Genomic DNA, 24,573 nt, shown 5'->3' with positions numbered 1-24,573 from the left:
GGAAGCACATGTTGGGGAACCACACACGTTAAGACAGTTATGGACTGTTCAATAGGAGCCGTGTCTAAAGAAGGGTGGTATGCGCCTTTTAGGCGAAAGCGGCTTATGTTGGAATACATATAAAGTTCTACACATCTGTTTGTACAACCGAACTCAGCCATATTGATATTTGAGAGGAATGTGGCACCAGACAGAATCTGCATAGCAGAATAAGTTTTATTCAGCCCACCTGGTGTGCACGGAGCTTCAAAGACATTTAGGACAATGACGGCACCGGTCTGTCTGTAAGGACAAAGAAATAACTAATGAGCGGGAAGGGCGTCCGAGATCGAATCACAAGATGTGAACCCAGTCGGAGCAGTTACAATTCATGGGCAAACACTGCCCCCCAGAGGCCATTTATGGCAGGACTGTCAGAGGTAGTTAGCCTGGGGGAGGAGACACCCCAGAGACGCTGATTGGTCCACAGGCAAAGGAGGGAGGGCAATTGGGGTGTGGTGTGGCTGAGGTGTGTTTATCAAAAAGGGTTTCATCAATGAGATCTGCCTCTGATTCCATCAGGAGGTCCAGTCACGAGGATCTGATAAGTATAATGCTTGTATTGTATTCTGATTGTATGTTATGTACTCTGGTAACTTCTATTGATACCTTATGTAAGCTTTCTTATTTCCTTGGGAAATAAATGAGATTTGATTGATCTTAGACAGTGTATTAATTTCGTAGCTAATTGTGGTAGTATTGTGATATTAACGATAGCATGTGCTTGGAGTATAGATAGACTAACTAAACTATAGGGACTAGACAAAGTAATACATAACTGATAATAAAAATAAATTGCATTTATCAGTTACTTCAGTTTTACTCAAGCTCCTTTTCTGTTTTTCTAAATTGTATCATGCTGATTACAAAAGACTCTGAATAATACATATTCATTCCTTTCAATGTTATTAATTTATCTATAAAACTGATTTAAAAAAATATGGTGTGTCTCTCATGTTGAAAAAATTGAAGACCCCTGCAATATCATATAAATATAGTTGACATAAAAAATACTACTTCGTAAGGGCTCTTGACATTTTGGAAGGAAAGTTCCCCAATGATAATGTCTCTGATATACTCACTTGCTTTTTCGGGGGAGCAATGATGATATATGTACCTCTTGCATTATCCGGGTAGGAGAAAGGGTAATTTGGGGACTTCACAGACCCGCCATCTCTGGTAAAAGTGCCTCCATACATCACTGTAAATTAAACAAAAACACAGCATTAGATACAAAGCACTGCATGGTAGACATAGAAGTTACATTGGTTGCATCTGGCCTACTCCCTCTGCCAGATCATGAAGCCCACATCTTCAATTTAAAGCTCACAACTACAAGGCTGCCTGTTTAAATCAAGTCTGTGCCAAGGAACCAGGGATGAGGCCATTGTTAGTTTCCTTTTGCCTGGCAGTCTTGTGCATCCATGTAATTTTGGAGTCACTGACTTGACTCCGGAAGTATTAAAGCTATTAAGTAAACGTGATGGTCAGGCAACTGTAATTTACAGAAAAAGAGGCTAGGAATGGCAGACTCCATTTCTCTCAGGAAGGCTTTAATATTCTGCTTAAAAAAAGATGAAAGAAAAAAGGCGCCTCTAAGTGCAGAATTAAAACTTTTAATATCCCCAAACAAGATTAAAAACGCTTACAGAATCAAGGATAAGAAGAGGCATAACATGGATGTATGAAGCACGTGACCAGGCATCAGGAGGTCCCAGTGTATCATCACAGCTTTCCAGGGATAACGATATGCAGCAGCAGAAGGTCCCAGGATAACCAGTAGGTGAACACCACAGGCTCTCAGAACACTGGTGAAGCAATCGCACCATTTGAGTCAGCGTGGAGCATGAATCCCGGAAATGCGGGAAGGGACAACAACCAGCATGGACCGCAAACAGCAAATATATCATCAAAATGGGACATGTTTCGGAACTACTGATTGGTTCCTTCTTCAAGCCAATGACCAGTGTTCCCATAGCCTGGGGTGTTCACCTGCTGGTTATCCTGGGTCCTTCTGCTGCTGCATATCGTTATCCCTGGAAAGCTGTGATGATACACTGGGACCTCCTGATGCCGTATCACCTGCTTCATACATCCATGTTATGCCTCTTCTTATCCTTGATTCTGTAAGTGTTTTTAATCTTGTTTGGGGATATTAAAAGTTTTAATTCTGCACTTAGAGGCACCTTTTTTCTTTCATCTGTTTTCTATTAGAGATTGCTCTCCTCTTTGAGTGCAGCCCTATGTGTTTGAAGACCACTTTATCCGTCTAATAAAGACACTACCTGCCTGGTCCTGACATTCTGAGAGCCCTTGACATACGTTTTATCTGCTTAAAAAAAGATGCCTGTTCTTCAGTTGGATTAAAAATCTATAAAATTCAGTATATTACTATACAGTACTATTTTGCAACAATAACTTCCCAGCCCCCCCCCCCCCCCCCATCGCCTTGTTTGGGACTGTCTGCTGTGAATCTCCCACCTCACAACACAGCTACATAGAAGCCCATGGAGAGCTATTGCACAGGTGCAGCCAACACAATGAAGATTTTCTAGAGTGCAAGTAAACTGTTGGTCATGGGTGCTGGATCGTGGTAAGTATGCATTTGGGGAGGGTCCTTTGACGTGTATGTTAAAAAAAAAAAGAAAAAAAAAAGTATAAATGTTAACAGGGTATACGCGATGGACCATCTTTTTTCTGCTGTCACTCTTTGTTTCTATGTTCTAAGTAAAATAATAAAAAATAAAAATGTGCAACTCTACAATACATGCAGAGTCCTTACTATTTTGTCCCTAAGTCACCTATGGATCACAGGACTACACTTTGTTCTGCACTGTGACCCGTTTTCAGCTGACAGCAGGCTACAGCTGTCATTTGACGTCACTTAGCTGGTCCAGGCTCTGGAAAGATCCTGACTTTACGCTCAAGATCCACCCAGATGCCTGGACTGTCAGCTGGTTCAGCCTCACAACCAGCTGCTGGGAGACTGAGCCAGCCACTTTCAACCCCTCCACTGCCCGGCGCTCTTCGGAGTGCTGGAGGGGCAGAGAAGAAAGCCGGTGACTGACAGTCATGGCTCTCTGCTCAGAGCGGAGGGGAGAACTGAGTGATCAGTAAGCAGTGCAGAGCCAGCAGGGGACAGATGCAGCATCGGATCAATGCTGCATCCACCTACTGTAGGTGAGGATTTTTATTTCTATTTTTAAACCCCATACTTCTCTTTTAAAGCGGACCTTCAGTAATGTTTTCATCTTTCCATCTATAAAATTTTCTGCCCTTGTTGTTTTAACTTTGGATAGTAAAACATTTTTTCTGCCAGTAAATACCTTATACAGCCCACTTCCTGTTTGGTCATTAGCCTAGGCTTATGACATCATGCACAGCTCTCTCTCTCACTCTCATGAGGGAGGAAGGGAGGGGGATAAGTCATAAGAGGACCAATGAGAGCTGCAGAGCTGCAGGTGTGTCTCTGTGTGCCTGTGTAAATCCAGGAAGTGAACAGGCAGCAGCTTCAGCTGCCCACAGTTAAAATGGTTGCGGTCAGACTCAGTGGAGGGAGATTTCTGCAGCATATTTGGCAAGTACAGAATCACAGTATATATAAAATAATATGCAACGTGGCTGGAGGGAAGCTTCCCGAATGACAGATGTGTTTTTCATTGCAAATTAAGTGAACAGACTTCAGTTCTGCTCCGTGAGGACGTTAATGCAACAAAACTAGTAGAGCGGAGGCTAGGATGCTGACACCATCAAGCGTCTTTCAGAAATCAGGTGCTCGGATTTTGGAACATAGCCAGGAGCAGAGGATCACATTAATAATAACATGCAATTGTTCCCTAGTGTCGGGTAGATACTTAAGAAATGTGAGTGTATTTTCAACAGTTAATAAATGTTACAAGTTTTAAAACAAGATTACGCTATGGAAGTTTTCCTTCTTCTCCTTAATTGTCGGTGGTTCATTGTGGGAGAAATACTGACAGGTGGAGACACTGAAATCAGCAAAGTGGAGAGAGATACAACATCACACTATTGCAGACTTTTGAAACAGATTGTCCACATGGGTTGGAGGAGATACTAACAGGCTGAGAAGTTGGAGTCCACAGAGTAGGAATAATCCAAATATTTAATTCTGTGCAATTGCTGGTTTATCATTTTACCAGCCACAACTGTTGGCGAGTCAGTTTAGATCTTTTCTGATGAAAGGAGCACATTCGCCATCTGAATCTAATGCCGCGTACACACGACCGGACTTTCCATCAGAAAAGGTCAGACGGAATAATTTCGTGTGTGGGCTTCATCTGACTTTTTTTTCCAAAAATTCTGACGGACCTAGAAATAGAACATGTCGTAAATCTTTCCGAAGGAATCAATTCCTATCGGGAAAACCCTTTGTTTGTATGCTATTCCGACGGTACGTGTTGTACGTCACCTCGTTCTAAACGAACGGACTTTGGTGTGATCGTGTGTAGGCAAGTCCGTTTCAGTGGAACTCCGATGGAAAGACCGTCAGAGTTTATTCTGACGGAAAAACCGGTTGTGTGTACGGGGCAATAGAAGTGTTGGATCATGCTGTTTCAGCCTTTTGATTGAAAACTGGGATTTGTATTTCAGGAATTTTTTGGACTTTTTTTTGCACTGATGCACTTTTGGGGATATTAAGAAAATTTTTGTTTTAGGAAAATATTAAAAAAATGAACCATATATAATAAAAAAATGTCAACACATAAATTATGACACATATATGGTCTTGCACAGTTTAAAGATTAGGTGTATATAAAAAAAAAATTATATTGTGAAAGATAATGTTAAAGTAATGTAAATTGATACCCAACATGTCACGCCTCAAAATTGCACCCGCTCGTGGAACGGCGACAAACTTTTACCCTTAAAAATCTCCATAGGCGACGTTTAAAAAATTCTATATGTTGCATGTTTTGAGCAACAGAGAAGGTCTAGGGCTAGAATTATGTGTGGTTTGAACACCATTTTCATATGCGGGCCTTACTCATGTATGCCTTCGCTTCTGCACGCAAGCTCAGTGGGACGGGGCGCATCTAAAAAAAAAAATATTTTTTATTTTACCTTTCATTTTTTATTCTTACACTGCTGTTTTTAAAAATAAATAAATTGTGTTACTTTTATTTCTATTACAAGGAATGTAAACATCCCTTGTAATAGAAAAAAAGCATCATGACAGGTCCTCTTAAATATGAGATCTGGGGTCAAAAAGACCTCAGATCTCATACTTGCACTAAAATGCAATTAAAAAAAAATGTAAAAAAAATTGTCATTTAAAAAAATAAAAATAAATGCCCATTTAAGAGTTATAGGTGGATGTGACGTTTTGACGTTGCTTCCGCCCTGCAATGGTATGGAGATGGTTGGGGGCCATCTTTCCCTCACTCGTCTCCATGGCAGTGACATGAGTCTATCCGATTGCCAATGGCTCTGGTAAGCAGCAGAGGGCACCGGTTCGCAGCGGGAGGGGTGGGGGCCCGGCGAATCTGCCGCAGAGGCCACTATTATTGCAAACCGGACCGTCGGTCAAAAAAAAGGATACCAAGGTTATGGCAGCTAGCTGCTGCCATAACAACAATATTCCTCTTCAAAGTTAGGACGTATATCGGCGCGCGGCGGTCTGGAAGTGGTTAAGAATTGTGAGAGTTCGATAATGTCCTTGAGATTACACATGAAGTGTGCACCTATTAAATACATCAAATACAATACAAAACTCTTTCAATTATATATTAAACAGACCAAAAGGAATCAAATAAGAGAAGTTATTTGTTAGGCATGTTTCATGCAGAGTGACCAGCTGCGGGAATTTTAGGGCACTGATAAAGGGCTCTACAATATTTGTTCAGGGACGAATGCAAAAAAGCAGAATGCCTGTGCAGCATATTTTAGCCTGTCATAGACTTTGATAGGGTGGCTCTCAGGAGTACTAAAATGACAGGATTGGAGGCACAGAAGCTAGAGGCCCCACGTGCAAGGGCCCGTAGGGTTTACAGACATTATGAGTGATCATTTTGTGACCATATAATACATAACAGAATTGAATGCATACCTGTGCTATAAGATCCACTGAAACTGCTCTGAGTAGACGCGTTGGTGATATATTCCAGCAACACCAATGTGCCGGATGAGACCAGCACCGTAAGAGGCTGGCCAGCGATGACCGTGGCTAGCAGAGGGCTGTTCTTGGTCACCCCATCGTACATGTTGATCTTAGCGCTACAGTTCTTGGACAAGCAAACAAACTTGGCAAACTGCAGCAAAATCTGTAAAATTAAGAAAAGTTTGGTAAAATAAAGAGAATCTCCACTGGCTTTAAACCAAACTCATTGAGTTAACAGTTTCAAAAACAGTTACATTCACGGCATGCCAGGAATGCTAACTGTCACATTTGCTTGTGCTCTCAACCAAACTTTTTAATCCATCAAATGGTGTCATAACAGATCAAAAAGGCATAGCAGCTTCCTTGGTTGGAAACGATTGGAGGGTTTATTTCCGCTTTAAGATTTAAAAACATCCAGGTCAGCTGTGCCTGTTTCCAGGAATTCACCTAAACTTTATCCTAATATTGTGCTTTTGTAAATCATTAGAAAGAATACTGCAACACACTTTTTTCTACTTTGATCAATGTTAGTTTAAAAAAACATAGTTTCTGCCGTACTGAGATTTTATTGCAGGCTGGGAGATTAACTCTCTCCATTAGCCCTGATGACCTCTGTAATTCAAATCAAAATAAAGTAAAACTAAAGATTTTAAATTTTCACCAGAAAATCTTGCAATGGGATGGGGACACTTGTTCTGGCAAGGGGACTTTCCTTACTTTGGAGAGATTTCCTCCTATTTTATTAATGTTGTTTCTAAATAGAAATCTTCCCAATGGCACAAAGATGGATTAAAAAAAAAACAAAAAAAAAAAAAACCACAAGGGTTTCAATCATTTTCTTATCCAAACGTAAAAAAAAAAAATTTGCAACACACATACTTAAAGCAGTAGTAAAGTCTACTGGTTTGTGGTTTCTGTTCCCGCAGTATTTGGCAGAGTAACTCCACTCTCGGGGGGTCCCCACTTTGTGGGCTGCCTTGTTTCTGATGACACAATCTTTGTGGCCATATGGACGACCAGGGTGCTGAGGGGATATCTATCACCCGCGTTACCCCTGTCCCCTCCCATTGTATGGTTCCATCGTGGGATGTCCCTCTTGACCTCTAAACACAGCCCCTTGTCTATGTTGTTTTGCCTTTTCCACTTCTTGAGCGGGGTTTCGCTGTGATTGTCATGGGGGATAGTTGGTGATCCTGAGCGTCTATTGGTGTGTTTCAGTCTTCCCGTACGCTCCTTTTATCACGCCTCTGTCAGGACTGGCTTAGCCCTTCCTTCTCTGGGCTGGCTGCTCAGCTGTCGGCTAATTGCCAGCTCTCAACTCTCTCTACAGTTACCCAGCTGTTCCTGATCCTGCTCGTCTGACCTGCCTACTTAAAGCTGTCCAGCTCACATCATCTCTTCCTTCACCTTGGTCACATCACTAGAAACCATCTCCTGCGTACCTGTTTAAAGACTGGTTTGCTGACATCCATTGTGGCTCCTTATCCTTCTTGCTGTTCTTCCACTTGGATCCCTGACTTCTGGCCTGGCTTATTAACCGATCTGGTTATTGGACTCTGGCCTGGCTGACTACTCGATCTGGTTACTGGACTCTGGCTATGCTTTGACTATACTTACTCTATTTTCCTTTTTATTTTTTTATTAATAAACAAGTGTGATTTAATTGTACTTCTGTCTTGGTCTGATTCATGGTTTCTGACATCCCACCTCGCTTGTGTCTGCCACTCGGCCCCCTGGTCAGTGTAGTTCTGAAGCCGTCCTGGACTCGGGCGCATGCGCAATGGCACTATCACGTCTGCATTCGGCTGGTGATGTCAGACGCCGGCCGAATGGTGACCACATTTAAACCAGCTTCTCAGGCACTACAGCAGCCAGAGAATGGGGGCAATCTATTAGTCCTTGCTTCCTGTTTGCACTCCTGTTTATGGATGTATGCATTGGATAGTGTTTTTTAGGTTCTAAAAACGCATCTGCTTTACTTTCTTCTTTACACATATCTCAAATTTTTTGCTCATTGGGTAGATTACTGGATATATATCCTGGATATCCACTATTTATCTGAACCTCGGTCCTGTCTGCTAGGGATGAGCTTCGTGTTCGAGTCGAACGTACGTTCGACTCGAACGTACGTTCGACTCGAACATTGGCTGTTCGTGCGTTCGGCGAATTCCGAACGTTTTGGCCGTTCGCGTCAAAATTCGAGTGACGCGTGCGCGGACCACAATGCACTGCGTTGGCGCAGTGCATTGCTGCCCGATGATTGGCCAAGCATGCACTGTGACCCCGCATGCTTGGCCAATCGCAGCGCCGGCAGCGAGGAGAGCCATGATTGGCCACAGGCATCCTGCCTGTGGCCAATCATAGCTCAGGCTGTGTAGTGCACGCCCCACACTATATAAGGCCGCCTTTAAGGCGGCCTCCTGTAGTGTGTTACTTTGCATCTGAAACAGTGGGTGTTCTGTGTACCTTCAACACAGTACACACCAATCGTTTTTGGCTGATTTCCTATCTTGCTGCTGTGTAGTGGTTGTTGTCTGTGCCCTGACTGCAGTATACACCACTATATTCACCTCACCTATATAGCTAGTGATCTAGCTTTAACCACTTAACAACTGCCCATTGCCGATTAACGGCTTCAGGGCGGTTGTTTAACTCAGAGAGGCCGTTATAATTAACGGCCTCCCAGAATTCTGCTCTCGCGTGCCCCGAGGTGTGCGCACTCGAGAGCATCCGTGACCGCCGGGTCCATAGGACCCGGCGCATCACGGTAAACGGCCGCTCATAGCGGCCGTTTACCACGTGATTGCTCCGTCAAATGACGGAGTGATCACTTGGAAACAAACCGGCGTCATGTTATGACGCCTGTTCCTCCCTCCCCTTTCTTTTTTTTTTTTTTTTTTTTTTAATTAATGTTTATTAAAGAAGAGAGGCGTGTACAGAGCATAACAATCAGTATAGAAACCAATAGCAAGATCTACAACATTATAACGTTAGTTACATGGGCACATAAATATACACCCACCTCTTCTATCATAAAAGAGGAAATATAGTAGACAGAATTAGAAGGGGAGTAAAGGAAAAGGAAAATAAACAGAAAGAGAGAGAGAAAGAAAAAGAAGGGAGAGGGGGGGGGGGGGGTGGCGGGGAGGGGGCAGACCACCGTCAGACAACCTATTGCAAAATAACAGTAGATGTAGTAAAAACAAGCGTCATGTTCACTTCACTCTGGTTGAGACATTATGGCTGCATAACTCGAGGAATATTTGAAGGCAACCCAACAGGCCCAGATCTTTGTTGACAACTCAGATTTACCCCGGAGGGAAAGGGTCATATCCTCCATGTAATATGTGGTATCCACAGTGAGCAACCAACGCCGGAGGGTGGGGATCGTCTTCAGCTTCCAAAACTGAGGAATGAGGGTTTTAGCAGCGTTTAAGAGATGTGGTGTAATCGACCTCTTGTAGGAGCCTGTCGGCCTTCCCGTGCAATGGAACAGGACATACCACGGGTCATTAGGTACCTCCCATCCCTGGATTTCTTTAATTGTGTATATGATCGCCAGCCAGAATGGGCGGATCCTCGGGCAGTACCACCATATATGGGCATGAGTGGCTACCTCCCCGCACTCCCGCCAACAGAGTGGGGAGGACTGGGGAGAGAACCTATGTAAGACAACCGGTGTGTAATGCCATCTGGTCAAAAGTTTATACGCCATTTCTGATGTCTTAGAGGATCCCGAGGAGGCATGAGCCAGTGTTAGAATTTGTGACTGCTGGGACGGAGACAGCTCCATTTGTAGTTCCCTTTCCCAGTACCGTAGAAAGGAGGGGGTACCCGTAGAGGTGAGGGACAGCAAGGCCTGATAGAAGTACGAAACTGGCCGCTCAATCGGGTCAGGTTCAGCAAATGCGGTTTCCACAGGTGTAAGCTCCGCCAGGGTGCGCAGGGGTTTTGGGAGCATGCGAACAAAGTTCAACAGTTGATGATGTTTCCAGCGGTCCATGTAGGAAATGGAGGAGTCACCCATGATGGAAGCAAGAGGTAGCACCCCGGATGGGCCGGTGAACTGATGGAGATAGGTGTTAGTGCCCAGCCGCCACGGGTGAATCTGAGGGTCCATGTTACCCGGTGGGAAAAAGTTGTGACCCACCAAGGGCATCAGGGGGGAGTTATGCAGCCAGCCATTTCTCTTACAGATAGAGTCCCATACCATCAAGGAGGAGTGTGTAAGTGGGGACGTGGTAGGCAAAAGGGTTCGGAACTTCCTCGGTATCCACATCAGCGTGGAAGGTTCAGCTCCACAAAGGTCTGTTTCCACATTTACCCAGAGTTTCGTGCCCTTGCAATACTTTAAGTCAGAGAGTCTGGTCAGCACAACGGCCCTATAGTAGAGTTTGAAATCTGGTACAGCTAAACCCCCGCTACACTTAGGGCGGATGAGGAGTGTTCTATTCAGCCTGGGCCTTCTCCTATTCCATATGTACCGGTATACCATAGATGTCAAAATTGTAAAAAACCCCACCGGTATTCCAAACGGGACCATCTGCAACATGAAGAGCACCCTGGGCAGCAAGTTCATCTTAACCAGGCCTATTCTTCCCAGCCAAGAATGTCGTAGCTGGGACCACTTTTGGATATCGGATCTAAGAGTGTTGAGTAAAGGCAGAAAGTTAGCGCGGAAAAGGGACGATAATGAGGGCGTTAGGTAAATGCCCAAATATTTCATGGAGCTCAGCTGCCAGTTAAAGGGATAGTTCTTTTTCAGGTGGGATACTTGTTTGGCGGGTACAGAGATGTTTAACATTTCCGATTTGGACATATTGATTTTAAAGTTTGACACCGCGCCGTAGGCCGAAAACTCGGACATAAGATTTGGAAGGGTGATCAGAGGCTGTTGCACGTAGAACAAAATATCGTCCGCGTAAGCCGCGTATTTGTGTTCCGTCGTACCAATGGTAACACCACGTATATTCGGATTTTGTCTAACAAGGGATAAAAATGGTTCTAGGGATATCGCGAATAAAATCGGCGAGAGCGGGCACCCCTGACGAGTGCCGTTGTATAGGGTGAAGGGGTCACTAAGGGTTCCGTTAATCCGTATCTGAGCTGTGGGGCAGTGGTACAACGCCGCTATTTGGGAGCGCAGAGTGGGACCTATGCCCAGGTGCGCCAGCGTAGCCATAAGGAAGTCCCAGTCCACCCTGTCAAACGCTTTCTCAGCATCCGTGGAGAGTAACAGGGTGGGCTGGGCAGTCCGCCGCACATATGCCATCAAGGAGAGTGTGCGGAGAGAGTTATCCCGCGCTTCCCTCCCGGGGATGAATCCTGTCTGATCCCGTGAAATCCATTGTGGCACCAGGGGGAGCAGCCTATTCGCTATAGCTTTAGCATAAATCTTCGCATCTATATTCAAGAGCGAGATAGGGCGGTAGCTCGCGCAGTCACTAGGGTCCTTGCCCTCCTTGGGTAATACCGTGATATGTGCATGAGTGGTCTCCGGGCGAAGGTCCCCGCCGTCCGAGGTCACGTTAGCATATCTGGTCAAGTACGGCATCAGTATGTCAGCGTACGCTCTATAATACGATACCGTGAGGCCGTCTGGACCCGGTGCCTTACCGCGCGCCATAGCTTTCATGGCGCCCAGAAGCTCCGCAGTCGTCAACTCCCCCTCCAAGGAAGCCAAAACCTCCTCGGAGAGTTTCGGGAGAGCGGCGCGGGCCAGATAGTCCCCAATAAGGCGTCTCCGAGCCTCTCTATCATGGTCCCCCTGGTGCACCCGATACAGGCGCTGGTAAAAGTCCCGGAATGTCTTGGCTATACGGGGTGTCTCGAACACCAAGTCTCCCGAGGGGGTCTTAACTTTGGCAATAAACGCTGCATTCTTCCGCTGTCGCACCGAATTAGCCAGCAGTCTACTGGGCCTATCGCCCCACTCATAAAAACGGTGAGCTACCAACCGCGCGCGACGTTTGTGGTCTAAATGAAGGAGAGACTTCAGGGTCTCCCGTTTTTCCGTTAAGGCGTGGAAAAGGGCTGGAGTCTGGTTCAACTTATGTCGGCGTTCTAAGTCAGTAATGTCCCGCAACAAGTTGGCCTGTTGAGTTAAGCGCTCCCTCTTTTTCCTAGAACCCAATTCTATAAACTTTCCCCTAATATACACCTTGTGGGCCTCCCAAAGCACTCCCGGTGAAACTTCAGGACTGACATTAGTCTTAAAATAAAACTCCAAACTATCACCCATCACCTTTTTATCCGCTTCTTCGGCTATAAGGTCCTCGTTCAATTTCCAATTAGTGGCCTTCAGGGGTATGGACGCCACGCTAATGGTTAAGGATATCGGAGCATGGTCCGAAATGGGGGAGGAGTCAATGCTTGACTTCACTACGAGCGGAAGATGTTGGTGGTCAATGAAGCATAAATCTATTCTAGAGTAGGTTTGGTGCACCGGGGAAAAGTAGGTAAAGTCCCTTTCCCGTGGGTGAGCAATTCTCCAGACATCCATCAATTGTAGGTCATGGAGTCGAGAACGTATATACCTTATTCCCCTGCCGGAAAGCGAGGAACCACCCCTAGAGGTGTCCAGAGTAGGTTCCAAGGGAACATTAAAATCGCCTGCTAGGAGAATGCATCCACGTGCAAAGTTCCGCAGGGAGCTAAGTGTGGAAGCCAAGAAACGCACCTGGTTTTTGTTAGGGGAGTATAAGGTGGCCAAAGTACACTGCATGCTGCCCAAGGTGCCCCGCAGAAACAGAAAACGTCCCGCAGGATCACACAACATTTCCTCAAACGTGAACGCGGTTCCCCTACGAAGCCCGATGGCCACACCCTTGGCTTTAGAGATGTCCGAGAGGCTGTAGTACCACGTAGGGTACTGTGGTGAGTGTAACCTAACTCGAGTCGTCTGCGTGAGGTGGGTCTCCTGGAGGAAGACCACGTCCCCCCGCAAACGGTCCAGTTCCCTATATAAATTGTGTCTCTTCCCTGGGGCGTATAGGCCCCGTACATTAAAAGATACAATGTTCACAGTAGCCATGGGGTCTCAGGAGGAGGAACCGCGATCACCACAACATTATCAATACAATACCAAGGCGGTCTGCCGCCAGAGAGGGGGGAGGGGAACAGAGGAGGTGGAGGCAGTAGACAGAAAAGGTGAAAGAGAAGAGGACAGGAGAGAGAAAGGCAACAAAAAAATACAAGGCCCCACCTTAGTGGGAAAAACAAATTGAACCAAAAAAGGTGCTGTCGAGAAACAGCCATTAGTGCACGCATTACTATGCCGTGCAAGAGCGGGCTGCGTGACCGCCACAGGGCCCCCACGCCCGCCACCCCAACGGGGGAACGGACGCCGAGGCCCCGCGCCGGGCAGCCCCCGCTCAAAAAGGGGGAGGCGGGACGCAGGCAGCCGGGCGCAAACCACACCATAAAGGTCCAAGGCAGCGCCCCGCGGTCCGGTGCCGACACCCAGGCAGAAAAATCTATGAATAACATCATCCAAAACCTAAAGCGCCTGTACAGAACAATATTGGTATAAAACTGAGGCGGTAGGGTACCCAATGGGGGGGGGAGAGGGGAACCATGAGTCAGATACGCTCCAGAGGCACAGCGAGGAAGATGAAGAAATGTCACGCCAATAAAAAGACAAAGGGCAAAAGTGCAGCGATGTTCATATCCAGACTGAGGGCCCCCTAGGGGTGCTCAGCCCTGGCCTGCAAAAACACGTTGTCGCCAGAGGCGGTCAGCTTCCTCGCACAAACTTAGTAAAGGAAACATTCAGGCGGTATGCCCCACAGATGCAAGTAGACGTCCTGAACAGGTAACCAAGCTGAACAAGTTGGTGGGCAGGATGCCCTTTCAAGGGCGGCAATCAGGTGCAGAAGTACGGCGGGCACGGCTCACTCTCTGCCAGCCCTGGTCGGTCCCAGCGGGCAAGGGCGGGATGCCTTCATGCCATCCAGGTAGTTCTGGGGTAGGAACGGACATATCCGTGCAGAATTTGGACAGCTCCTCTGGAAATCGGAGTATTGCGGTTTTGCCATCTCTAGATGCGATCAAGGCCGCAGGGAAGCCCCACCTATATTTAATGGACGCCGCCCGGAGCAGTTCCGTGAGGGGCCTTAAGGCCCTGCGTCGATCCAAGGTTTCTTTAGCGAGATCCGGGAAAAAGGATAGCATCGCCCCATGAAAATCAAACGGATTAGCTCCCTTAGCTTTCTGCATAATCAGTTCCTTTTCAGGGTAATGGTGGACCCGGCAAATAATGTCCCGTGGGACGTCTGTAGCAAGATTGCGTGGGCGGAGTGCCCTGTGCACCCGGTCAATCTTCAAAGGGGCGTCAGGTGCTCGTCCCAGAAGGCTATTAAAAATGCCCCGAACGGATGGTAACAGATCGTCGTCTCCAGTCGCTTCGGGAAGTCCCCGAATCCGAACGTTATTACGTCTGTTACGATTCTCTTGATCTTCGATCTTGTAAACGGTCGTACGCTGCGAAATGGCAAGTTGACGTGTAGTCGCCTGGAGGGATCGAATAGCGTTCGCGTGGCGATCGAGACGTTGCTCCGACTCTTCAACACGAACCAATACTTGCGAGAGATCCGAACGAACTGCGGAGACCTCCTTCCTGATGACCCGCTCGAGGTTCAGAAGCATGGCGGCGAGATCGGAGGTGGTAGGGAGATCGCTCACTCTCGGCGCCGCTCCGGCGGAAGGATGTGACTCACCCTCGGCCCCCGAGCCCGCCGAGGACTCGGGCGAGCGCGACCTCCGGTCCGGCCCATCGCGGGATGCGGAATCCACTCTACTCCGCGGCTTGCGGCCTAGGTCGTCCTGCTCTTCCACCTCGTCCGGTTCCACGGAAAGGAATCGCTTAATCGACCCCGTCGAGGCTCCTTTCTTGGGCAGAGACTTGCCCGTCCGCCGGCCCATCACTCAGGTAGGAAAAATATGAGTTTTTGGATGATTTTATGTATATTTCTCGGTGTCGGCCTCGGAGCTCACAGAGCACACGTCTGCTCTAGCACATCACCAGGCCACGCCCCCCCCTCCCCTTTCTGTACCGATCGGTACAGCGGAGGGGAAAGAGATCGGTGTCAGCAGCGATGTGGGCTGCATCTGCAGTGCCCACATCGCTGCTCACCGAATTTAACCCCTCAATACCAGTGCATACTCTGCAGTACCCTGCCATTACTCTGCAGTACCCTGCCATTACTCTGCAGTACCCCGCCATTACTCTGCAGTACCCCGCCATTACTCTGCAGTACCCCGCCATTACTCTGCAGTACCCCGCCATTACTCTGCAGTGCAGTACCCCGCCATTACTCTGCAGTGCAGTACCCTGCCATTACTCTGCAGTGCAGTACCCTGCCATTACTCTGCAGTACCCCGCCATTACTCTGCAGTACCCCGCCATTACTCTGCAGTGCAGTACCCCGCCATTACTCTGCAGTGCAGTACCCTGCCATTACTCTGCAGTGCAGTACCCTGCCATTACTCTGCAGTGCAGTACCCTGCCATTACTCTGCAGTACCCCCCATTACTCTGCAGTAACCCCCATTACTCTGCAGTAACCCCCAATACTCTGCAGTACCCGCCATTACTCTGCAGTACCCCCAATACTCTGCAGTACCCTGCTATTACTCTGTAGTACCCTGCCAATACCCCGCCAATACTCTGTAATACCCTGCCATAAATTGCCATACCCAGCCATACTCAGAGATACCCAGCCATACTCGGTGATACCCTGAAATACCCAGCCATAGACGCCCCCCACCCCTCACCGCCCTCCGGTGCTTCTACCAACTCGCCAGTACGATCAAAGCCAGAATCTTTTTTTTATTTTTTATTTCAGGCTTCCCAGCCTAGAGGTGAGATATGGGGTCATATTGACCCCCCAGATTTCACTGTAAAGAGGACCTGTCACCCCATATTCCTATTACAAGGGATGTTTACATTTCTTGTAATAGAAATAAAAGTGATCAAAAATATATTTTTGGGGAAAAAAATGTCAAACTAACATAAATAAAGTAAAATGAACAATAAAAAAATAAAATAAAAATTAAAGCGCCCATGTCCCCATGTGCTCGCATGTGCCACACATGTGAGGTATCGCCGAGAATGTTAGAGCGACAGCAATAATTCTAGTCCTAGACCTCCTCTGCAACTCAAAACATGTAACCAGTAAAAAAATATTTAAAGCGTCGCCTATGGGGATTTTTTAAGTAGCGACGTTTGGCGCCATTCCACGGGCATGTGCAATTTTGAAGAGTGACATGTTTGATATCTATTTACTCAGCATAACTTCATCTTTCACTTTATGCAAACATTGGGCTAACAAGTGGTTAATAATAGAGCTTGCAGTCAGTAGTGTTAGGAGATAGTGCGTGCTGTCTGCGTGCTCTGTACCCAGTACATACCGCTATAATATAGGGCAGGCCCCTACTTTCAAACATCCAACTTACAAACATCTCCTACTTGCAAACGCAAGGAGACAGCAGCAAGTGAGATGAAAAAAGATGGACGACAAAACAAATTATACAGGGGTGATAACCCTTCCCTATGTTTTCCAAAAAGCTTAAAGATAGTTTTTTTGACTGGAGCTACACTTTAAAAATGTACCGGTTGAAAATGACAAACAGATTCAACTTAACACAACAAACCTACACAGTCCCTGTCTTGTTTGCACCGCCTGTATACTACTGTTCTGAGTATATAGGGCCTGGGGGCCACACGCATTTCCTTTTTTTAATATGGGTACGGGGTTCCCCTTAATATGCGTACAAGACCCAAATAGGCTGGTAATGGGCAGGGAGGGCTACCCATGCCATGTTTCTCAATGATTTTCAACCATATTGCAGGAACCAGATATAACATTAAAACTGCAAGCAGTTTTAAATGGTGTTATTTACGTTTAATGTCATTTTGTGCAGGGACTGTTCTAAACACGGGAAACACGTGGCACTTCACAGGCATACTACAGACACCCCGCAGGCACCATATTTAAAGGAATATTTCACTTTTTTTTTTCACTTTAATCGTCATTAAAATCAGTGCTCCCGCCAAAACGGTAGTTTTTAAAACTTTTTTTTGCAGTGACCCATGTCCCCTGAGGCAGGAGGCAGGTCGCCAAACCCTTTTTAGGACACTATCTTGCATATTAGCCGTTAAAATTAGCACTTTCCAATTCGAACGTTCGAGTCCCATAGACTTCAATGGGGTTCTAACGTTCGTACCGAACGCGGGGGTCGTTCGCAAGTTCTGGTGCGAACCGAACCGGGGGGGTGTTCGGCTCATCCCTACTGTCTGCTTTCCTCTACACCTGTTTTTGTTTTATTTTTCCAGTGGCTTCATTACCTTCTCATGATGTAAAGAGACCTTGGTCAGATGTGCCTATTGGCACAGAATTATTATTCTAAATTGGTGAATACATTAATAACTTCCCTCTGTATTTGCATCATTAATCATCAAAATAAATATATAGCTTTTTTGCTATGTGGCACTCAATTGTATGTGCTATCCTTACGGTGTGTGGGTGTATTTTAAATGAAGTATGTCTGTGACTCCAGATGGACCATTACATATTCTACCCATTTTTTCTATATTTTCTCTCTTTTTTTTATAGTCCTTAATACTGCATTTCTATTGGACCTTTGGATTTTCATATGCAGGCACCCCCCTGTGCTCATCTTTAAGCTATGAGTCTATTTGTATTTAGCAAGTACTGCATTCAGGAATTTTTTGACTATATTATTGAGGTTTATAAGTTAGGCAACCCCTTTTTGTGGACTGCATTTTTATGGTATTTTAATTTTTTTAGTACAATTTGTTATGACAATATTAAACAAGTAGATTTATTGTAGGTTTTCCCCTACTTCTCTTTTGTTAGCTTGTTCGTTGTATATGCTCACTATGGCCGCATAGTGCTCTCCGTTCCTGGCGCTCTCCGCATCATGGTTGACCCCTTTCCTCCCCTTGTGCTGGGGGGGGGGGGTGGTCCCTGAGGTGGTGAGTCTTTCCCTGTTTCTTGGGGAATTTCGTCAAAATCGCTCCTGTTTGCTAATATTTATTCTATTTTTTGTTATAATTTTCCTGTTATATATATTTTTTTGTCTTTGTATAGCCTTTTCGCTAGTCTATGGTTGATGCGAATATCCCCTGATGAAGACATGAGGCAAAACATGTCGAGATAACATACGATCACTCAATCTCTTTAAAGCCTCTTTGTTTAACTCCCATAATGGAGATATCCTTTGAAATTCAACTACCTATTGTACTCTGCTATTTGTTTTAACCTTTGTCTATAATAAAATATATTTTGTATATTTTTATATACTTGATTGGTTTCTTATTATTACTCGTATAAGCACCGCTATAGTCCCTTCCCAAATCTTCTCCTTCTTTTGAATAATTTATGTCTTGGGGCGAGGTGCGTATTTTTAGGTGTTCACCTTTAGTCGGACAAAATATATCTATCTATCTATCTCAAATTAATCGATACAGGGTGGCCACGCTGCAAGGGATCATGTATATGTACAGTTGTGCTCATAAGTTTACATACCCTGGCAGAATTTATGATTTGTTGGCCATTTTTCAGAGAATATGAATGATAACACAAAATAATTTCTTTCACTCATGGTTGGTGTTTGTAGCTTCAACCAAACACTAACCATGAGTGAAAGAAAAGTTTTTGCATTATTTACATTCTCAAATAAATGACCAAGACTGAACTCAATTATACTTTGTTATATTTTAATATAATACACCTGTACAAATGTTAGTATTATTGTACAATTGTTATATCTAAGATCCAAGAAACGCTTATTGTCTAAAAATTAAATAAATGACCAATAAATCATAAATTCTGCCAGGGTGTGTAAACTTATTAGCACAAATATAATATATATATATATATATATATATATATATATATATATATATATATATATATATATATATATATATATATATACACACAGGTATATATAGTTTCACCCTGCAAGGCAATATCATAATAGGCTAGTATGCATTCACATACTAGCACATTATGAAAGACTTCCCTTAAAACAAAGCCCTCCAGCGGCGCTCTGTCACCGCTGTAGAGGCTTCATCTTCACCTGGTCTTCCTTCTGGGTTTTCAGACTCTGGTCATCTGACAGGGCGAGCCACAATGATGCCAGTCTCGGCCGTGGCACATAGCTCTGAAGGATTGGCACAATTATGCCATTCCTTTAGCGCGCATGTGCTGGTGACGTCACCGGCTGCCGCTCGCTAGAAAATCTCCTAAATGGTGTTTTTTTTTTTAGATATTAATTTTACAGATAAGCTTTATCATAAGCTTATGTGTGGGTAAAATTAAAAAGACAGAGTTTATTCCCACTTTAAGAAATAAGCAGCTCAGGCTCTCAGTCTGGTCCCCTTATTAAAAAATTATGAATCTGGTCCCCTTATTAAAAATTCCCCCCAATATATTCAAGATCAGATAATTTAAGAGAAAACCAGGAGGTACCAGGTGAGACAAGACTATTTTGAGCATTTGTAAGCAGGTTGAAATTAAGCCAGTTAGGTGCTTCCCCACGGGGCGGGAAGGCGGGGTAAGGGTTAATGTCTTTCATTATAAAGGGTCTTCTTTGGGTTCAACCCACTGATGCTGTGCTATAAGAGGGACTGTGGTCTGGAGCATAGAGCCAGAGGGGGAGAGAATCAGAGAGCCACTGCTGTTGCCTGCTGCTGCTGCCGTCATGTAAAAAGGTCATCTGGACCTGGGGTTCAAACCCAAAGACTCCAGCACTGGGAAATGCCACTTATGGATCCCCAGATTATACATGGACTCTTCCTTTGCAGGTATTCCAGGGCAGCACGTAGCCTGAGTTAGGCTTAGGGATGTAGAAAGAAATACTGTTCTTGCATGTGGACTTTGCAATATGCTGCATTTTCCAAGTAAATCTTTTGTAGCCTTGTTCCCGCCTGGTCTGACGTTACAAAATAGGTGTAATGCAAGTAACCGGCACCTTTCTACAGTTCAGGTCCTTATGGTACTTTGACAGAGAAAGTGTACATTGTCACGGGGACCTGAGATTTCACTGGAGCACAGTTATGGTGCAAGCGTACATGGTGTATATTCATTTCTAAAAGTAGAGGCCTGCCTTAAGGTAAAGTATTACCCCACTGTGGCCTTAGCCTTGTCCCGGCATTGATGAAAATGGCACAGAAGTAAAGGCACCCCCATGTGTAGTAAAGCGATCCTGTTACAGGTGCCTGGAGTGGCCCAGGGGAGCCCACCCCGGGGTAGGCCTCCTATGTGACACACACTTGGTGCCCAATGAGGAGCGGAATATGGTGGAGGTACCATCTACCTACCCAGCCCACTTACACATTAGTAATTAAAAAAAACTGTGTTTGGGATTCTGTATGGCTACCCATTTTAAAACAGAATGAATGACAGAGCACACTGAAAAATTACCAGGTTTGAAGGAGCATGTAGGAGCCATAGACAGTTGTCACTGGTGTTGGTGGCAGTAGCATCACTGGAAGAGAATTTCCCAGAGGCACCCAGTAACTTTGTCCTGCATAAATCTGCATGAAAAAACAACTGTCAGATCCGGCATTATCAATTCCCACAAATGTCACAGTGTACAAATATAAATAAAATTTGCATCTTCAGGGGTGGAACAAAAAGACCGTAAATAATATTTCCACTCATCCCTTTCTAAATGCAAAATGCCCATGCTAAATAAGTAACAGGTTTGCGTCTCCTTTCCAGGAACACTTTCCCAACTTTTGTTCACTCCACCGATCTGTTCAGCCAATGGGAGCAAAGAGAATACTCCCTAGTATAGAAAAGCATTCGACATACTAGTTTTTATCTCTTATTGCTTAGCACTGTCAAATGGAGGCAGGAAGATACTCAGCTGTGTGTAAGCTCCAACTAAAGCGAATCAGAACTTACACCTGGCTTCTGGTCCTCGCTCCTTAAAGTGGAACTCCAGTGGGGGGTGTCTGTGACCCCTTAGGGAACATTTTCCTTCACTTTCTGTCCCAGCAACACCAATACAAGAATCATGGGGGGAGCAGTTGTCACCAGGGTGGGAAAGCAATGAAACAGTCAAATGTTCCATCCCTTCCGCGCTCCACAAAAATGTTTTTCGTGATGCCTGTGTCCGCATTGAAGAGATTTCCCATCACTTTCTGTCCTGGCACAGTAGAGATATAGGCATTGATAAAAACTTGAAAGAGGCTCCAACCTCTCCCGTTCTCTCAAAAGTACAATAAAAGTTTTGGCTGGAGTTGGGCTTTAATATTTTTTCACTACCAAGGGTGGTAGGCCTTTGGGTAAATTTAGGTTTTGTTTTGGCTCCATTGTAATCAGTGGAGTGGTGATTGATTGCTTTGGTTTGCTTGGGATTCTTAGACTGAGAATTTGCTTGCCTGCCTCTAGAAAAAGCTTCCAGAGCATTGGGAGGGAAGATTCAAATTATCAGTTGAATATTTATCATACCCTGGCCAATCCTCAGAAGGGGACATCCAGAAGGTGGCTGGGGGGGGGATAAATGTGCAGGAGCCTGAACAGACTGTACTTTCCCTAATTGGGAGGATTCCAGTACTCCTGGGGGCTGCTGCCCATAGGAGAAGTACCACTAAGACAAGATATCACTGTTCAGGCCTCAGCATCTGAAGTGCTAAGGTGGACAACTAAAAAGGGGATACTTGCTGAAGGGCACTGTTTCAGAGTCCAGGTCTGGAGGAGGATTTTGTCATCTCCCTCTTAAAGGATCTACCTGAGGTGAATGGGTGGCAGACAGCTCCTAGGACACTGTGGGTAAGGATCTTACTTGGGACTCATAGTTGTGTAGAGGTCAAAGAGAACTTGCCAATGATTGCCCTGTGGTCTACAGCTGTAGGATATATTGACATCCCTAGCTTCCTTCAGAGAAACTGAAGGAATCTAGGGCTCTTGCTACTTAATGAGCAGCTTTTTTCTTTCAGTGCTCAGAAGCTGCTCAGCTGTTGGTTAATTACCAGACACTCAATGCTACCACAGTGACTCACCTGATTACCAGTAACCTGCCTCATTAGTCCAACCTATAGCCAGACCCTTTTTTGCTATTTAAGCAGCTTAACTCATTTCCTTTTTGCCATTGCGCGGTCTATGATCTCTAAGTGCGTTCTTTACTGCAGTGGTCATCAACCCTGTCTTCAGGGCCCACTAACAGGCCAGGTTTGCAAGATAACTGAAATACATCACAGGTGAAATCATTTGCTGCTCAGTGATTGCAGTATTCTGGTCTGCATCTCCCCAAGGTAATACATAAAACCTGGCCTGTTAGTGGGCCCTGAGGACAGGGTTGATGGCCACTGCTTTACTTTTTATGCCTGGCTCACTTTCCTTCCAATTCCTGTTCCTGATTTTTGCTACTGACTAAGCAGACTTCTGGTTTCCTGACCCCAGCATCCAACCCTGGCTTCTGTTTTTGACTACGTACCTAAACTGTGGTATTTTTGCCATTTTAACTGCACTTCTGTCTCTGTCTGGTTTATGGTTCCTGACAAGCTGATATTGAAAAACTAGATAGAAGCTAGCTCTTTTACTGTTGTTGCAGATCATGTTGGAGTATCCCATGATCAAAATCCCTCTCCTGTTTAAGTTTCTGAGCAATAAATCTTAAAAACACATCCCCTAGACTGGATTTTAATTGTATGTGTGCTTGGATGACTGGTGGCCTCTGTACTACTAATGGAAATTGAGAACTGTTTCCAGTGGGCCTCTTTGGAAGTGAGAGTTACAAGGGTATTGCATACACTGTTATCATACGTTAGAAGAAACTTACTGCAATTATAAAGCACATTTATCCTCTTGACATCCAGGCTGCTGAGCCCTGTTCTCTGTCCAATGCTAACATTGGGGTTTGGTATTGGTATGATTGACACCTGACCAGATGTATTAACAAATGTTTTGCTGGAAGTATAAGAAGTAGTGTTAGGATACAGCAAAAGAACCACAATTGTTTTCTTTTAAAGAAAAAAATGTTAGATGGATGTAATCTCTTTTAATAATTTTTTATTTCTTATTGGTGCAATTGTGGGGCACATATTGTTTTATATATTTTTTTACTATTAACCACTTAAGGACCGAACCTCTTTTTGACATTTTGTTCACAAGTTAAAAACATTTTTTTTGCTAGAAAATTACTTAGAACTCCCAAATATTATACATTTTTTTTCTAACACCGCAAATGCACTTTTTTTTTTTTAAATACACTTTTTTTGAATAAAAAAATAAGACAACAGTAAAGGTAGCCCAATTTTTTTTTATATTGTGAAAGATAATGTTATGCTGAGTAAATTCATACCCAACATGTCACGCTTCAAAATTGTGCCCGCTCATGGAATGGCTCCAAACTTTTACCCTTAAAAATCTCCATAGGCGATGTTTAAAAGATTCTACAGGTTGCATGTTTTGAGTTACAGAGGAGGTCTAGGGCTAGAATTATTACTCTCGCTCTACCGATCACGGCGATACCTCACATGTGTGGTTTGAACATTGTTTTCATATGCGGGCGCTACTCACGTATCCGTTTGCTTCTGCATGCGAGCCTGGCGGGACGGAACGGGGTGTGTTTAAAAAAAAATTTTTTTCCTTATTTATTTTACCTTTTATTTTTAGACATAAACATCCCTTGTACTAGGAAATAAAAAAGCATGACAGGATCTCTTAAATATGAGATCTGGGGTCAAAAAAATCTCAGATCTCATATTTACACTAAAAAATAAATAAAAATGTTGTAATTTAAAAAAAAAAAAAAAAAATGGCCCTTTAAGAGCTATGGGCGGAAGTGACGTTTTGACGTCGCTTCCGCCCTGCAAAGTTATGGAGATGGGTGCGGGCCATCTTGCCCCTCACTCGTCTCCATACCCAGCAAGGGAAAAGATCTGATCACCGCAGTGACCACTCTTATCGGAAAGCGGAGCGCCAGCTGGCTGCTGGCATAACAATGATATTCCTCTTCAAAGTTAGGACGTATATCGGCTGTAACTGCTGCAGAGGCTTCCATCCTCACCCGGTCTTCCTTCTGGATTCACGGACTCTGGCTTGTCTGACTGGCCGAGCGGTGATGACATGTGCGCGGGAATCTCAGCCATGGCACACAGCTCTTCAGAGAGCATGCGCCAGTGATGTCACCGGCTGCTGCTGGCTAGAATATCTCCTAAACAATGAACGTTTGGGAAATATTATTTTTACCTACAGGTAAGCTTTATTATAAGCTTACTTATTGGTAAAAATACAAACAGAGGATGTACTGCCACTTTAACAGGAAACCAGAGGGATTGGCAGGAACACCAGGGATTTCACACAAAGGAAGCAATACAAAGAGAACAGGATATTTTCATATACAAGAATATGGTACAGCAGCCACATATCAGGAATA

General features: G+C 44.9%; 1 protein-coding gene across 1 annotated transcript in view; it reads right to left on the bottom strand.

Moving 5' to 3' along the window:
* Positions 1–24,573, bottom strand: part of LOC143940538 (astacin-like metalloendopeptidase) — a 52,460-nt gene that overhangs the window by 6,688 nt on the left and 21,199 nt on the right. Inside the window, exons 8-11 of the mRNA XM_077462024.1 lie at positions 22,975–23,102; positions 20,610–20,722; positions 6,107–6,320; positions 1,122–1,240 (exon numbers count right to left, since the gene is read on the bottom strand). Of these exons, the coding sequence (XP_077318150.1) occupies positions 1,122–1,240; positions 6,107–6,320; positions 20,610–20,722; positions 22,975–23,102 (574 nt within the window). The remainder of the gene's footprint in view (positions 1–1,121; positions 1,241–6,106; positions 6,321–20,609; positions 20,723–22,974; positions 23,103–24,573) is intronic.

This window comes from Lithobates pipiens, unplaced genomic scaffold, assembly GCF_037356315.1.
Source record: "Lithobates pipiens isolate NorthernLeopardFrog02 unplaced genomic scaffold, aLitPip1_a1.2 Scaffold_10, whole genome shotgun sequence".
Taxonomy (NCBI): Eukaryota; Metazoa; Chordata; class Amphibia; order Anura; family Ranidae; genus Lithobates; species Lithobates pipiens.
The sequence above is the reverse complement of the archived record's forward strand: the minus strand, read 5'-3'. Positions and strand labels throughout refer to the sequence as shown.